The sequence below is a fragment of the Cardiocondyla obscurior genome, linkage group LG04 (genome assembly GCF_019399895.1).
Source record: "Cardiocondyla obscurior isolate alpha-2009 linkage group LG04, Cobs3.1, whole genome shotgun sequence".
In the NCBI taxonomy this organism is placed as follows: Eukaryota; Metazoa; Arthropoda; class Insecta; order Hymenoptera; family Formicidae; genus Cardiocondyla; species Cardiocondyla obscurior.
Window position 1 is genome coordinate 2,177,469 of NC_091867.1, and position 15,934 is coordinate 2,193,402.

A 15,934-nucleotide genomic window follows, 5' to 3' on the forward strand; every position below is an offset into this window, starting at 1 on the left:
CCCGGAGTATTCGTCGGTCCCTCGCGGAGTGTCGTTTTCTGTTTCGTTAGCCGTGACTGATAGTGCGTGCGCTACTGCACGCAATTCGGGAAATTGGCATCTGCTGCTTGAGATTCGCGTTACGCCGGATTGTGCGACGCGTATTTCAGTAGTTTTATAAGTCCTATTCGAACAATTTTTCCTTGTTTTATAATAATTTAAACTAAGTATGAGTGATATTGTAATAAAATGCGCGGTGAATATTATGTGAGTGAGTGTGAGTATGAGTATGAGTATGAGTATGAGTATGAGTATGAGTATGAGTGTGAGTGTGAGCGTACAGTTTTGCGTTTTTGTATATTATACGGGGTGTTGTGTTTAAGTTATTATAAAACAAGGTCGCTTTTCTCGTGATCGGAATATTGTTTCGCGCTCTCGGGTTATAATTCGCGTTTTCAATTTATTTTTTAATTGATCGTTGTACAGCCCGGAGTATTCGTCGGTCCCTCGCGGAGTGTCGTTTTCTGTTTCGTTAGCCGTGACTGATAGTGCGTGCGCTACTGCACGCAATTCGGGAAATTGGCATCTGCTGCTTGAGATTCGCGTTACGCCGGATTGTGCGACGCGTATTTTAGTAGTTTTATAAGTCCTATTCGAACAATTTTTCCTTGTTTTATAATAATTTAAACTAAGTATGAGTGATATTGTAATAAAATGCGCGGTGAATATGAGTCATAGTGTTATGAAGTGCGCGGTGAATATTATGTGAGCGAGTGTGAGTGTGAGCGTACAGTTTTGCGTTTTTGTATATTATACGGGGTGTTGTGTTTAAGTTATTATAAAACAAGGTCGCTTTTCTCGTGATCGGAATATTGTTTCGCGCTCTCGGGTTATAATTCGCGTTTTCAATTTATTTTTTAATTGATCGTTGTACAGCCCGGAGTATTCGTCGGTCCCTCGCGGAGTGTCGTTTTCTGTTTCGTTAGCCGTGACTGATAGTGCGTGCGCTACTGCACGCAATTCGGGAAATTGGCATCTGCTGCTTGAGATTCGCGTTACGCCGGATTGTGCGACGCGTATTTTAGTAGTTTTAAAGTCCTATTCGAACAATTTTTCCTTGTTTTATAATAATTTAAACTAGGTATGAGTGATGTGTAGAATGCATCAAAATTTTTAACCACACCGGTTGTACTTGCAGAAAATATGAAAAGTATATACAACCGACAGTCCGCAGTCTGTTTAAGTGGGACGGAAAATTTTTGCTGCATTGTACATTAAAAATTTATATTACATTATATCTTGAAAATGTCGTACAATACACAATTCGGTGACTCGGATTTCGTACTATTTAAAATTATTTAAGACTCCGCGATGTTACCGAGAAGCGGATCTACGATATGTGCCGGCGACGCCACGAAAGAACAGGACAGACAGTGTATAGGTCTGGCCTGTTCTTCTATCCGACGGCAGCCGAAACGCTGGCTTCACACGGACGAGTCTCTATATCTGAACGCGTGGAAGCCGCGATTCCGAGTTGGGCTCTCTGCTCCGCATTTGCAGCTAAAATAGATCTGTTCTTTTTAGCTTAACTAGCTGCATTGGTTCAAAATTATTTCCACTAGTGCAGGTAAAATATCTGAAAATAACAGACTTAATTATACAATTATATGCCTGTCTGTTTCCGTAGTTTACGAGTTAGTTTCAGATGTTACAAAGGAGCAGTTTGACATTTTATCATGTCAAATGTATTTATTCCTGTATCTCTTCTTGTATCATTCAGTATCGTTACGTTTATACATCAAATACGAGAACGCCAAATGCTCTGTTATTAAAAAATTTTTTTCATCGTTAGCGTGAGTCAACGTCAGTTTCAAAATATAATAATAGCTAAGTATGTCTTATATTGATCAAACCAAGTCCTTCGAATGACTAATGAAAGTAATATTTACAGGTATACGATTGGCAAGGCGATAGTATTGGGGCAACATTGATAAGAGTAACTTTGAAGTGAGGACAAAACAGCATTATTTCTAAAATTAGACAAGTTACAGATATAAAATGGTAATTAGTTTAATCATGATTCAAATTTATCTTAAGTTGCTTTTTGATTCTATGTTTAAAATGAGGTACATTAGTAGAAAAAATTTGTCTACTTTTAAACTTTATTTTACTTTGATACTTTTAAAAACTGAATTAAAGAACATATACACTCATGTGTATTCACATATTTTTGTTTTTATGACAATTTTATTTTTTTGTAGGCCTCTACATCCAAGAAACAAATTGGTGGGCATAAAAAGAACACTAAAAAAGAATTAACTGAACAACAAAAGTCTGATATAAAGGAAGCCTTTGATTTATTCGACCCAGATGGTACTGGAAAAATTCCTATCAAAGATCTCAAGGTTGTCCTCAGAGCTTTAGGGTTTGAACTCACCAAGAAAGAGATACAAACCCTTGTTGAAGAAGTTGGTTTAGAATGCCCTAGTGAGCTAGCTTATGAAGAGTTTGTTAAAATAATGTCAATTAAAATAAAAGATCAAGATAACCGAAGTGAAATAATAATGGCGTTTCGTCTTTTTGACGATGATAAAACAGGAAAGATATCTTTCAAAAATTTAAAAAGAGTTGCAATTGAATTAGGAGAAGATTTAAGCGACGAAGAATTATTAGATATGATCAATCAGGTAGATGAAGATGGTGATGGTCAAATATCGCTTGAAGAGTTTACAAAACTTTTTAAAACCATGTCATGTCCATAATATATAATATTTAGATTAAATTCTTACTTAAACTTTGTATTAAGTTAAAACCACATGTCTCAAATTTTAATGCAGCGTACATTTTTTAATTTATAATGTATATACTGTATTTGTATATTCTCAATATCTAAATGAAAGACTGATATTTTAACACGACTTTTGATATACTTGATAATAAGATTTTTCATAAGTATGAATGTGTGAATATTTAATAATGTACAAAAATAAACAGCATAAACTAGATTTTATTACTGATGCTCAATTAATTTTTTTTTTTAAATGTATTTCTTCCCTTCCTATCGAAATATGTAAAAAATGTAGCATATTATTTTAGTTTTATAAAAATATTTAAGTATTTATTTCCATATGCATATTTACATTTAGTGTCGAAATAGCAGCATCAATTACTGATCTGACTAACTTTGCTCTCGCTTTCGCCATTTCTAACCCTTTAGAAAATAGACTTTGAGATATTGAAATTCCACCTATATTAAATTAAAAATTATAAATAATTAATTCTCTGCGTTATATCGTTTTTTATAAATATAGAATACACACCAGGTTTATGTATATAGCAAATTTTTTCTTCATCATCCATCACAATAGAAAATTTTCCAGATGATAAATCCTCTTCATCATCTGTAGGATCAACTATTAGTAATTGTCTAAAAATGTAAAAAAATTAGTTATAAAAATGAGACCAAGTATACTTATTACAATAAATTAAAACTGACTTTTCAAATACTGCAAATGATACAGAAACCGGTAACGTTTTCACAGTCAATATTTTTTTATTTTTTGGATTTACAACAATTACTCCTGTCTCCTTGTTGTAATTTACTTCAGGTAAAGCCACTGCAAAATAATATCTTTTTTAAATACAAAAAAATTAAGTGTTGTCATGTATTCTTAAACAATGTATGTATGTGTGACATACATGTTTTGAGAGATGCAATTAATGCTCCAACACAAGCATCTATAACTGATCCATTGTAATTCAGACACAAGATATCACAATACAATACCCATACTAATTTATTTCTACAAATGCAAAGATCTTTTAAGTCAAGTGCCACTGAATTATTCAAAATAATATCTATTGATTTAGAGAGAACTTGTGCTTGTTCACTTGGTGGGCCTGGCCGAAATTTTGAGGAACACAGAGGAGATAGTTCCACATTTGGTACTATATAGCCATGATCTGGAGTATCTGCCTTTGGTGTTGCTAATTCCTGAGATAATATAATATATATTAAATATTACTTCAGTAATAAAATAAGATAATTGCAAAGTAATCAATTAAAAAAAAAATTAAACTGTATGCAAACAAATTAAATATATTTACAGCTTTAATTCCACAAACTGCAGTTGTGTCACCTAATTTGAATACTGCTGAACTATCTGCTTGTACAATTGATGACACATTTATGCTTACTGGCCGAAATGACAAAAATTTTCTGCCATCAGTCCGAATACCTTGCTCCTACAAATGTCAGTTTTCATATAAAATTGTACAATATATTTTTTTCAGTAAATATGCAAGATACTTACAAGATGATCATGTAAATACTTCACAGGATGAATAGTTCTGCAAGTATATTAAAATAATAAAGCACTGTTTAAAACAAAATATACAGAGAAAAGATTATGTTTACTATGTGCTCTGTAATTTATTTAAAAAATAAGATACTCACTTATACTGTAAAGCCATTTGTGTTAAAATTTAGCTATATTTTACAATTTAATTCCTGTTTGAACAACGTTTGACAATTATAAATCGTCTACTTAGTTTAAAAAAAAAATGTGGTTATAAAAAGCGAAATAACCGAAATACCGATAGCGACTGCAAAGGCTGTTGCGCCAGAGAACCCAACTTGGAATCGCGGCTTCCACGCGTACAAATACAGAGGCTCGTCCGTGTATTTGTACGCCTCTGTATTTGTACGCGTGGAAGCCGCTATTCCGAGTTGGGCTCTCTGTGTTGCACAGTATAACGAGCAGTTTGGCGGTAAAGTCATTGTGGTCTGTTTTCATTATGCAATCATACAAAACGTACATTGACACTATCACAATTATCAATTTTAATTAATAATAAGTGCATCAAACTTTATCGTGTAATTCGACGTCATTTGTTATATATTTAATTTTGTGTAATGTAGAACATACTATCGTAGTAGCTGTCGAATGTAAACGTAAGTTCTAACCTAACTGAACTGAATTTTCGTGTTCCAAATTTAAAAAATAAGTTTATTTGATTGTGATATGGATAGAAATATTAATTCGAAGCACTAATCCAAGAAAGATTAGTTCAACTTAAAAGTCATATTTAAATTTCAGGTACAAGTTGTTTAAAAGTTAAAAAAATTGAATACTGTAAGAAAGGCTGGCCTGTTTTAGCCTGCTCTCATCTGAAGAATTAATATCCGCAAAAAAAAAGAAAATATAGAAAGACAAGAATGTATCGCATACTTCAATCCTGTGCATAGTGGTATATTTATATTGCATAGTTTTTTTATAGCCATATAATTTATTTTTACTACAAATGTGTGATTATGTCTTTCAAATATTGATTACACTGAGAGACATATTATTTTAGCTTATAATTTATTATAATAATTAATTAGCTAAAAATGTAATTTCTAATAATAGTTATAATTTAACAAATTATTTATATGAGTCAGATTTGTTTAATAATCACCTTGCATTTATCAGTAAAACTCATGGCTAATGATGTCAAAAAAGATACTTGGTCAAAAAAGTAGTAGTCAATCTACACTAATAGGATTTTTGGCAAAGACAAATAAAAATAACATTCAGCAAGCTAGGTAAGAAAATATCTAATTATTTTCTAAAAATATTTAAGAATTGATTGGCATCAACTTTATATATAATAATATGTCATATATTTGTATTTCATGTTATTTTTTTAAACTAAATTAAGGAGTAAATGCATAATAATTTTTTTAGCACATCAAAGTCATTGGAGATAGAAGAGAAAACTGATTTAAATAATGAAGTAATGAATAAATCATGTTTTAATAAACAAAGGAAGATGGCAGACTCTATAACAATAGATACAATAATAGAACTAGTAAGATTAATTTTCCTTGATAAAATAATGTAATATTATTTTCAATTAATACACATACAAGAATTGTAATTTATAAAACATAACTTTTTATTTACAAAATTTGTATGATTTCAATATTTTTAATTACAGGATAATTCAGACAGTTCAGATTCGTTCAGAAGTCCAGATAAAACAGGCTTAAATTTAGTCCACTCAAAGGAATCATATTGTGTTAAAAGTCCATCTAAAATAAAAGTGAAAATTCAGAAAGAATCTAAATATTTAAATTTATCACAAAAGAAAAGTGATTCCACGAAAACTTGTGTTATTTCAGAGTCTTCTGACAGTGAGGAAGATAAGAAAAATGTTAAAAAATGCTTGAATTTAAAGTTAAATCAGTATTCAAGCAGAATGGAAATAGAAGAAAATGAAAAAAAGCAATTTACTGTGTCAAAAACTAATTATGCTAAATACAACAATGAACTCCCTTCTAGTAGTACAATGTTACTAGAGGAAATTAAAGTTAAAGAGGAAAATAAAGAAATGTTTAATGATGACAATGATACGACATCTAAAAACATAGAAAATTTAAGGACTCCTAAAAAACACAATGTAATGTCCAATAAACAAGCTACAAATATATCTTCAGATTCTGATATTGATATCTCTAGTCCAAAACTTAACAACAAAGAATTATTGAGAAAAAATTGGGTTGGTCCTGATTTTAAACTGAATCTAAAAGATTTAGGTCTAAATAAAGAATTAGGTTCATGGATTGAACTTGTTCAACAGAAACCAGTAATGTCTACGGTACCGGTAAGTTTTATTTTATACATTCATATATTGTGCATATATAAAATGTTTAAATTTAAACTGTTTACCATTTTTTTAATTTTTGCAATCTTTATCTACTTGTTTTTTTTTTTTTTTAGATTACTAAAAACAAGTTGGTTGAAAGACGCGAAGATTTAAAGGAACTTCAAATCGAAACTCTTGATAAATTTTGTATTGCACTTGAATCAATTCCATTGCCAATACTGGAACATTTTCCAAAATTTGATCCAGACTCTTTTAGAAAATTGCAAAATCTGCACCGACATATAAAAGCTAAATTGCGTTTAGTACAAACAAGGTTAACAAAGTTACAAAAAGAAGATGAACAGAATGAATTAGAATCTCCAGAGACACTTAAATCTGTGTTGTCAAATTCAATTAAAACACCAAATTTATGCGTGTCTGAATCTCACTCAATAAATGACTGTGATAACTTTGATGCATCGTGTATCCTTGTATCCAAAACGACAAATTTTTCTAATGATTTAACAAATTTAGCAAAGTCGTTTAGCGATGTTAAAGAACACTGTAATATTATGGAGTCTACATCAACACCTATTAAATCACTTGAAAGCACAACTCCAAATAAAAAAAGCACTTTCCAATTAAAAAGACCTGTTAAAACGGTATTAGGCAGTGAAGTTTCTAAAACAATAGCAGAAATGTGGAAAAAAGACCAACAATTGTCCAAGACAATAAATTCTTCAGTGGAATCCGATTGTATGCTTATAAAAAATACTTTTGACGATAGTATTAAAACACCACCAAGTAATGAAAAAAAAATGTTTATGCATAAAAATGTCATCTTGGACAGTCCAAAGAGCAAAATTAATACAAATAAAAGTATGACAAGTAATAATTATTAATCTTAAACTGTTTGTATTTATTGTTTTTAATGAGAAAATATTTTATAGATATATGTCAAGAATTTACAAGTGTTGAAACTTTAACACAAGAGTTGGAACATTTTCCAGCTTTAGAAGATTGTAATGTAGATATGAATGACGATTTTATAGGTAAGAATTGTACATGTTAAATGTTTTATGTTATTTGTATATTTATCCTGATGATGTAATAAATAATGCTCATTTTAATTGTTGTAGATTGGTCAGAAAGTGACATGGAACAAAGTAAAAAACATGATAATAATATTGCAAAATCCAAAACAGAGAAAAACAATATAGAAGATGGAAAATTTACTGGTAATTACAAGAATGATGGTGTTAGTGGAGAATTTGATGGATTAACATATACACATTCGCAAGAAATGTTAAAGGTATATAAAATATTGTTAATTTTTATTTATTAGACAAAAATTAATAAACTTTGGAATTGTATGTGAAATCAATAGCAAAAATAAATTATTTAACACTAATTATATTTTTTTTGTTTTAGATATTTCGGCAGAAATTTGGTTTATATACTTTCAGGCCAAATCAACTACAAGCGATTAACGCAACACTTTTGGGATTTGATTGCTTCATTTTAATGCCGACTGGAGGTGGAAAGTCTCTTTGTTATCAATTACCTGCTCTTTTAAGTATTGGATTAACAATTGTTATTTCACCATTGAAGAGTCTTATTCTGGACCAAGTTCAAAAACTTACTTCTCTTGATGTAAGAAAAAATGTTATATATTAAACACATATAATGAGAAATAATATAAAGTATGCACACGTATTTTGATTTTTAATTTGCAGATTCCCGCAGCTCATTTATCCGGCTCTATAACAGACAATCAAGCAACAGCAATATATAGAGAACTGTCGAAAAAAGAACCTGCTCTCAAAATATTATACGTAACACCGGAAAAAATCTCCGCCTCGCAAAAATTCTGTAGCATATTGACTGCTTTGTATGAGAGAGAATTATTAACAAGATTTGTTATCGACGAAGCACACTGCGTTAGCCAATGGGGTCACGATTTTAGACCAGATTATAAAAAATTGAGATATCTCAGAGACAATTTCCCGAAAGTGCCAATAATGGCTTTAACTGCAACGGCAACACCACGCGTTAGAACAGATATCTTACATCAATTGGTTATGACGAAACCGAAGTGGTACGTTTAACACATACAAATTATATAAATTTTATATGTTCAAGTTTTAATATTCTAAATTTGAAATATTAATAATTACCTTTTTCAGGTTTATGTCAAGTTTCAATAGACCTAATTTGAGATACAGTATCATATCAAAAAAGAGAAAAAGCTGTTCTGATGAAGTTGTAGCTATGATAAAGACCAAATTTAAAAATGCTTGCGGTATTGTATATTGTCTATCTCGCAAAGACTGTGACGATTTCGCTGCTCATATGAAGAAAAATTGTATTAAAGCATCGAGTTATCATGCAGGACTTACGGACGTTCAAAGAAGCAATTGTCAAGGAAAATGGATTGCCGATGAGGTATATTTGTTATAACGTCCACCGTATTGTAATTTAAAATTATATCATACTCACACATATTTATTTTTCAGGTACATGTTATATGCGCAACTATAGCTTTCGGAATGGGCATTGACAAGCCAAACGTGCGGTTTGTGATACACGCAGCCTTACCAAAATCTATAGAAGGCTATTATCAAGAAAGTGGTCGCGCTGGAAGAGATGGCGAAGTAGCAGATTGTATTTTATTTTATCACTATGGAGACATGCATAGAATTAGAAAAATGATTCAATTAGATAATTCAAATGCCCAAGTTATCGGTACCCATATGGATAATTTGTTTAAAATGGTAGCATTCTGTGAAAATACTACAGATTGTCGTAGATCACTGCAATTGAATTATTTTGGAGAAATATTTGATAGGCAGCAATGTATCTCGAATAAAATCACTGCATGTGATAACTGCAGATCCAAGGTATGTTATATAAATTTGATAAAAAACTGTTACGCCAAAAATATGATTATTTAAATGAAATTATTACTAATTATCAATATAACATTTTTAGGGTGAGATCCAAATGTTGGACGTTACTCAAGATGTAAAAGATGTTATAAAAGCTGTTCGAGATATTAACAATAGAAGAAAGAATTGCAATCTTACGCTAGTATTCTTAACAGAGATTTTCAAGGGCAGTGATCTGAAAAAGATTAGAGACGCAGGTTTATTCTTGTTATGTATATAATAGTAAGAAAGAACTGAATTAGTAGATATATTAATACAATTTAATAATTGATAGGTCTTACAACTCATTTTTTATATGGTCGCGGTAAATCGTGGGCTAAAAGTGATATAGAACGTCTTTTGCACTATATGGTATTGCAAGAATATTTACAAGAAGATATGTATATTAACAATGAAATTGCTTGCGCCTACGTAAAAATTGGACCAAAAGCAAGCGAAATTATGACAAAAAAAGATGTAAAGGTAAATACTTTTCGTATTTATTATTAAAAAAAAAATTATTTTATTTTATTTTTATCAGTATTATTTATTAATTTTTTATATGTTCCTTAAGGGGCTATCCAAAATGTAAAATATTCATATTGCGTCATGTGTTCGTGAATAGAAGCCTGTATAGATATTTTAATTTACTGATTTATTTTATCCTGAATAGGTTCAACTCCCAATGAGACAATCAAATAAACCTACAAGTGGTGAAGCTACAGTTTCAACGGTTACGAAAAAAGTTGATGGCATTGTAAAAGAATTGCAAGACCGTTGCTACGCCGAGTTGATGAATATAATAAGAGAAATCGCTACTACTTTAGACGTTTCGGCTTCTTCCATTATGAATATGGTAGCTGTAAGAGCTATGAGCCAACGTTTACCAGAAAGTGAAGAAGAAATGTTACAAATACCACATGTCACTAAAGCTAATTTTGTTAAATATGGCACACTTCTTTTAACTGTTACACAAAAATATGCAGCGGAAAAAATCGGTATGATACGCGTGTATGTAATGTAGCATTACAAATTTTTTTTAAATATTAATTATTCCACTATTTTAGTATTGTTAAATGAAAATGACGAACAGCAGAAAAGCGACACTGATGATATTTGGGATGACAGTGTTTCCAACTACTCTTGTACCAGTAGTTCTAGCAACCGTGGCACAAAACGAAGATATCGTAATAAATCTAATACTACCACTACTAAAAGATATAAACGTGGTGGTTCGAGGTAAAAAAAATGTCGAATTTACATATACTTAATTACACACATACTTGTATTAATTACACATATACATTACTTGTTAAAATGTGCGCGCGTATACGCACGTAAATTAATATTTCATTTTTTTTTTTGTTCGTTTACAGTGCATGGAGAGGAAGAGGTTCGTCAAAGAGTTCATCAAAAGCTCCAACCAAACGTAACGCGACAAAAGAAGTAGGACTTGTAAACTTCAGTCAAACAAAACAATATCTTACAAACCCGAGTAGATATATGAATATTGCTTAATTGATTTTTTTTGTTTATTATAAATTATTTATAGCATTTACGACAATATATTACACAATACTTGTACACATCACTAAAATTTTCAATATGACGTTTTAGTCATTTTATTAGTTATGTCGTTTGGATTCGAAGTAATCACCAGACATGTATATTAAATAAAGTTTTTACCATATTTTTGAACAAATGTTGAACATTGTTATATTATGCTTTTTTTTTTTTTTAAAGAATTTTTTATTACTTTGTAGTTTTTACTATTTTATATATAACGATGTATAATTATTAACAAGGTTATATCAGAGCCTAAACATTATATTAAAAATTCCTTTAATACTATTTACTACGTAATATAATATTTACAAATCTGGTTGCATTATCCTAGCTTGCCGATCATCATTTTGAACATGCTTTTTTAATAAATTCATCACTTCGTTATCAAATTCAGGTGGTGTTGGTTTAACGCCAGTTGCCCAATAGAATATGTCCCAATCGTTGGACGGCAAATTTATAAGCTTATCGTACAATCGTAATTGATTGTCGTCAAATGTATTCAAGTACTTTTTTGCAAAGGTGCTGAGAAGTAGACCGTTTTCTAACATCCCTCGTTTACGAGACTGGTACGTCAATCTAAAATGGCAATCAATAAAATAAATTTTAACATAGGAGCATTAAAAAAATCGTATTGTTTGTGGCATTAAAGTATGGCTTTAATTAAGCAGCAATTAAATTAAATTAATATCGTCAAAAATGACGAATGTAAAAGATACATGGATCCAATGTAAACTGCGAAAGAGCTATGCCCCTTTAAACTGCCGCTGAAATTGTTTCAAAATAATACCGTGCTCTTTTGAGATTTGCATTTTCTCCTTCGCGTTCGACGTAAAGCGGAATGCCGGGCTCCCGGCCTTTCGGATGAATTAAATCTTGAAAATCATCTTTCAGCCTGCAGCAACTCATTGATACAGCTCTTGTAAGTACGAGCGATCCAACCTAAAGCATTATTTTTGCGTCATTACATATTCAATTGCGTGCCTTATCAACGCGCTTGAAATCGAACGTATCAAACTTACGCGGGACGTGACACGATTACACGCAACATTCATCGTTCAGCTTTGATTTGATTGAATAACTCGTCGAGCATAGAACCTCGCAATAAAATTCGTCGTCATCAGTCCTAGACGGCCTAACCGACACGAGATCACACACGAGATTTCACTCGGCTATTTGGCCAAAAATTTAGAGATGGCTCTACAATCAAGTTAACAGAGAAAAAAAAAAAAAATAATAATCGAATAACGTCGAAATATATGAATTTGATCGTTGTGCTTGATTATTAAATTAGAAACATGTAACGCGTCATAATTGAAAGAGTACGCGAATTTCGACGAACGATGACGTTACTTTACGGCGTTTACGGAATGTGCGCATATCCGTAACGTATCGATAATTGTAAATAATTTCAAGCATTTACGTGGGATAACCTCATAATTGTGGCCCAGTGCGAAGAGTTTTAATTGTAATTTTATGAGGGAGAGAAAGAATACAGTACAAGTACACACGATATAAAATAGATTGATGCATTTTGTGCGAGAACGATCTTTTCAAAGCCCATTCGACAACACGGAATCACGTATGTACATTCCGCACGTTTGCAAATCAATGCGCACAACAAGTATGTATTGTAAAATTGTAAGTAAATTGCAATTATTATAGACCGTCAACTCTCAAAGCACTTGAATTTACCTTATCATTCGATATATACATTGCTCGGATCTCTCAATTCTCGCCAATTAATTATACGTTACCCTAGCTTATCAGTATGTACCTATTTAAGTTATCGCTTATAAATATACATGTATGTGTGTGTATGTATATATCGAATATCCTCTTCAACTTGCGGTCATTCATCGACGTACCGTCAGTTACTCTGTAACAGCTGTGAAATTTGCATACAATATTTTTAAACTATACTTATTTTTGTATAGAAATTAAATAGGGTATAATAGATAATTATATTCTACACAAAATTGATAAAACTGTCATGCTGTGTAATTAGTTCTTTTTTTTTTTTTTTTGCAAATAGTATTTTCTCTAAAAAAATATTTAAATTCTTTTCCTATACTTTACCTCAAATATTCAAGTGATCTAAAATAGAAAACTTATTATTCCATAAAATAGTGGCATTGAGCTATGAGTACATGTGAGGAACATCTTAATATTACAATAGATGAAAATGAAGTTATTGTCGGCGTTAAAGATATTATCAAAAGAATTAAACCTTCCTGGGCTTTACAGCAACTGCATTTTAAGGTAATGTAATTCAAAATCAAATTTTTAATTCTTAAGAAGTAGGTCAGTTGACTATTTATAGGACTTTTATCAATTCATAAGAATTATCTACTAACTAGATAAGCTTTATTTACGTCTGTTTCTATTAATAGCAGTACAATTTTAAGTTCTTTTTAAATATTTCTCCAAAAAAATATTATATCATCAATATATATAATTTATTTAACTTTTTGTTACTTTTTTATATATAATATTGATAAGATAATAAAAATTTCTAGATAGAAATTAATATTATTTTGATTTAATAATTAATTAGCACAATAAGAATATATTTTTTTTTAATTTTAGGTATTTACTGATGGAAGAACGAATAAGTTGATAGGAGTATGGTGCTCAGGACATTATACAGATATGGTTTTGATCAGAATTTACGGCAATAATTCAGATTTATTAATCGATAGAAAAAGCGAAATAAATAACATCCGGGTAAAAATCTTATACGTTTTATAACACATAAACGGTAACACATAATCTGTAGTGTAAATTTTCTGTGTAGATATTAAACAAGGCTGGCTATACTCATTGCATTTATGCTACATTTAACAATGGATTTGCCTATGAATTCCTGGAAGGTGAAACTTTGACGACGGAAACAGTTAGAGATCCGAAAATATACCCATTAATTGCGAAACGTATGGCTGAAATGCACGATCTTAAATTTGAAAACAAATCTGTTTTAAAAGAGGCCTTTATTTGGGAAAAACTTAAAAAATTTATGCAAATTATGCCTAAAAGATTTTCTGATTCTTTAAAGCAAGCAAAGTAAGCATTTATTATATTTTCTCCTGAATACTACGATCTAATCGAATGATTTAGTTTTTGTAATAGCTTTTATTTTAAGGTTTGAAATGTTGATACCTTCGTATGCAATATTAGAAAAAGAATACCAGATGCTGAAAAGTACACTTTCTAAAGTGAACAGTCCCGTGGTGTTTGCTCACAATGATCTCTTACTAGGAAATGTATTGTACAATTCAAAACAAGAAAGTGTCGTTTTTATTGACTACGAATATACTGCGTTCAACTATCAGGCGTTTGATATAGCTAATCATTTTACAGAATTTGCTGGTAATTATGTCTAATTCATTAATCGTCTCGAAAGTATTTTAGAAAACTTATTTTAAATAAACGTAAATAAAATTTTTAATGTGCCCCGTTTAAGGTTTTGACGAGCCGGATTATTCTTTGTATCCGAGTGAAAGTTTTCAAAAGATGTGGTTAAAAGAATATTTGCAAGTGTACAATATGACGACTACGGTACCTGAAAATGATATTGATAAATTATACTGGCAAGTAACTAAGTTTACTCCCTTGCCGCATTTCCTTTGGGCGATTTGGGCTCTCATTCAGAGCGAACATTCTCATATTGATTTTGATTTTTTGACGTAAGTATTTCATAATGAGAAAAATGTTTAAAATTGTATCAAATTTGATGGTAGTGTATAGTAATAACTGAGATAATAATTTTGCGTACATGCGCATATTGACACATTTGAAAGAGATAATAAATTTTCATTTTTTGTACGACAAAATAATTAGAAAAAAAAAATTGTTTTAATAATTACTACAAGGAATTTTCGTGTAACTTTTCAGATATGCTTCGATACGTTTTAATGAATATTTTAAATGGAAGGAAGAAATCTCTAAGCTAAAATCAAATTATGACGAATAAAACAACGGTATATATTGAAAAAAGTTTATCTCGATAATGTAGCATTTATTTAATATTTGTTTTTGTTGAAATATTTTATGTGTATATATATTTTTCTAACGATATGCATCATATGTACATTATTGTTACAATTGTATAAATTTATTTATGCACAAAATAATGATAATTAGGACCAAATGTAAATTATTTTATTGATGCTGATAGTGCACACACCATACGTGTGAGTGCATTTTGAAATTGTACATTAATGTGTATAATGAAACAGAGATATATGAATTATTTGAAATAGAATACCTTTAAAATTAAGATGTAAAATGTAAAATTCTTATGTTGTCTTTGGTAGTTAAAAAATATATATATAGATATATATATTTTTAGAACTTAATGTAGTGTCATTTAATTAATTCAAATAAAAATTCTATAATTATAGAGATATATTATTAAATTTCTTACCGGCAATGTAGAACTCGATTCAAAGGTAGAGTAGCGTCTCGTAGCAGATTTGTTTGTGACTATTTTATGAATGGATTCAGTGGTATAACTCGGCAATTATTATTTCATACGTATATCACTGTAGAAATTCAGTGGCATGTCTTAATAATTAATCGGCCATATATCTACTGAGAATAAAGTGCGTATTATTCTAGATAAGATATGTGAAATATGAAATCTAATCCGTCGGTGTTATCGTGTATTAACAACCGGTAAATAATCGTTTTTCTTGTGCACTATTACGATAATACTCGAAAAGTCGATTAATCGAGGTAAGAATATATATATGTCTTTATCGTAATAAACTTTTCTCTCCCTTTCTCTTTCTCTCTCGCGCGACTCTCATATCGATCGCCCACAAAACGACCGT

The 15,934-nt window shown here is 30.5% G+C and overlaps 5 protein-coding genes across 10 annotated transcripts; 3 read left to right on the forward strand and 2 right to left on the reverse strand.

Annotated features, from left to right (window-relative positions):
• Positions 1–1,541: 1,541 nt before the first annotated feature.
• On the forward strand, positions 1,542–2,984 carry LOC139101580 (uncharacterized). Of its 3 annotated transcripts, none has more exons than XM_070654830.1 (3): positions 1,542–1,870; positions 1,931–2,040; positions 2,241–2,984. In XM_070654830.1, the coding sequence occupies exons 2-3, from the start codon at positions 2,038–2,040 to the stop codon at positions 2,739–2,741; spliced, it is 504 nt and encodes a 167-aa protein (XP_070510931.1). In that variant the 5' UTR covers positions 1,542–1,870; positions 1,931–2,037; the 3' UTR covers positions 2,742–2,984. The 3 variants fall into 3 exon arrangements, with proteins under 3 accessions (XP_070510931.1, XP_070510932.1, XP_070510933.1); XM_070654831.1 differs by having other exon boundaries at positions 1,542–1,842; XM_070654832.1 differs by having other exon boundaries at positions 1,542–1,832.
• An 82-nt stretch (positions 2,985–3,066) lies between these two features.
• LOC139101579 (exosome complex component RRP43) lies at positions 3,067–4,604 on the reverse strand. Its single transcript, XM_070654829.1, has 7 exons — positions 4,436–4,604; positions 4,293–4,329; positions 4,087–4,224; positions 3,679–3,973; positions 3,476–3,596; positions 3,300–3,406; positions 3,067–3,226 (listed from the first exon to the last, which is right to left on the reverse strand). Exons 1-7 carry the CDS (start codon positions 4,450–4,452, stop codon positions 3,090–3,092), a joined length of 852 nt encoding a protein of 283 aa, XP_070510930.1. The 5' UTR covers positions 4,453–4,604; the 3' UTR covers positions 3,067–3,089.
• A 141-nt stretch (positions 4,605–4,745) lies between these two features.
• Positions 4,746–11,228, forward strand: Blm (Bloom syndrome helicase). The gene is made up of 17 exons (XM_070655316.1): positions 4,746–4,933; positions 5,079–5,229; positions 5,454–5,566; positions 5,709–5,832; positions 5,962–6,627; positions 6,744–7,488; positions 7,560–7,661; positions 7,749–7,921; positions 8,041–8,262; positions 8,346–8,707; positions 8,796–9,054; positions 9,126–9,509; positions 9,601–9,754; positions 9,832–10,019; positions 10,210–10,534; positions 10,604–10,775; positions 10,913–11,228. Exons 3-17 carry the CDS (start codon positions 5,469–5,471, stop codon positions 11,052–11,054), a joined length of 4,116 nt encoding a protein of 1,371 aa, XP_070511417.1. The 5' UTR covers positions 4,746–4,933; positions 5,079–5,229; positions 5,454–5,468; the 3' UTR covers positions 11,055–11,228.
• Positions 11,229–11,261: 33 nt separating this feature from the next.
• On the reverse strand, positions 11,262–12,262 carry LOC139101864 (succinate dehydrogenase assembly factor 2, mitochondrial). Its single transcript, XM_070655343.1, has 3 exons — positions 12,122–12,262; positions 11,890–12,041; positions 11,262–11,678 (listed from the first exon to the last, which is right to left on the reverse strand). Exons 1-3 carry the CDS (start codon positions 12,152–12,154, stop codon positions 11,408–11,410), a joined length of 456 nt encoding a protein of 151 aa, XP_070511444.1. The 5' UTR covers positions 12,155–12,262; the 3' UTR covers positions 11,262–11,407.
• Positions 12,263–12,294: 32 nt separating this feature from the next.
• Eas (ethanolamine kinase 1) lies at positions 12,295–15,505 on the forward strand. 4 transcript variants are annotated; one of them, XM_070655341.1, is made up of 7 exons: positions 12,295–12,740; positions 13,230–13,361; positions 13,689–13,826; positions 13,897–14,162; positions 14,242–14,468; positions 14,563–14,785; positions 14,994–15,505. In XM_070655341.1, exons 2-7 carry the CDS (start codon positions 13,242–13,244, stop codon positions 15,070–15,072), a joined length of 1,053 nt encoding a protein of 350 aa, XP_070511442.1. In that variant the 5' UTR covers positions 12,295–12,740; positions 13,230–13,241; the 3' UTR covers positions 15,073–15,505. The 4 variants fall into 4 exon arrangements, with proteins under 4 accessions (XP_070511442.1, XP_070511443.1, XP_070511441.1 ...); XM_070655342.1 differs by having other exon boundaries at positions 12,295–12,681; XM_070655340.1 differs by lacking the exon at positions 12,295–12,740 and adding an exon at positions 12,768–12,868.
• Positions 15,506–15,934: the final 429 nt, after the last annotated feature.

Coding starts and splice junctions, on each gene's coding strand:
- LOC139101579 (XM_070654829.1), bottom strand. Junction 3,597..3,678: donor AATTGCATCTCTCAAAACAT/GTATGTCACACA, acceptor ATTATTTTGCAG/TGGCTTTACCTGAAGTAAAT. Junction 3,407..3,475: donor TCATTTGCAGTATTTGAAAA/GTCAGTTTTAAT, acceptor TTACATTTTTAG/ACAATTACTAATAGTTGATC.
- Blm (XM_070655316.1), top strand. CDS start 5,469: ATGATGTCAAAAAAGATACTTGGTCAAAAAAGTAGTAGTCAATCTACA. Junction 7,662..7,748: donor TATGAATGACGATTTTATAG/GTAAGAATTGTA, acceptor TAATTGTTGTAG/ATTGGTCAGAAAGTGACATG. Junction 8,263..8,345: donor AAAAACTTACTTCTCTTGAT/GTAAGAAAAAAT, acceptor TTTAATTTGCAG/ATTCCCGCAGCTCATTTATC.
- LOC139101864 (XM_070655343.1), bottom strand. CDS start 12,154: ATGAATGTTGCGTGTAATCGTGTCACGTCCCGC. Junction 12,042..12,121: donor GTAATCGTGTCACGTCCCGC/GTAAGTTTGATA, acceptor ATAATGCTTTAG/GTTGGATCGCTCGTACTTAC. Junction 11,679..11,889: donor GCAAATCTCAAAAGAGCACG/GTATTATTTTGA, acceptor TTGCCATTTTAG/ATTGACGTACCAGTCTCGTA.
- Eas (XM_070655341.1), top strand. CDS start 13,242: ATGAGTACATGTGAGGAACATCTTAATATTACAATAGATGAAAATGAA. Junction 13,827..13,896: donor GCGAAATAAATAACATCCGG/GTAAAAATCTTA, acceptor TTTTCTGTGTAG/ATATTAAACAAGGCTGGCTA. Junction 14,163..14,241: donor GATTCTTTAAAGCAAGCAAA/GTAAGCATTTAT, acceptor TTTTATTTTAAG/GTTTGAAATGTTGATACCTT.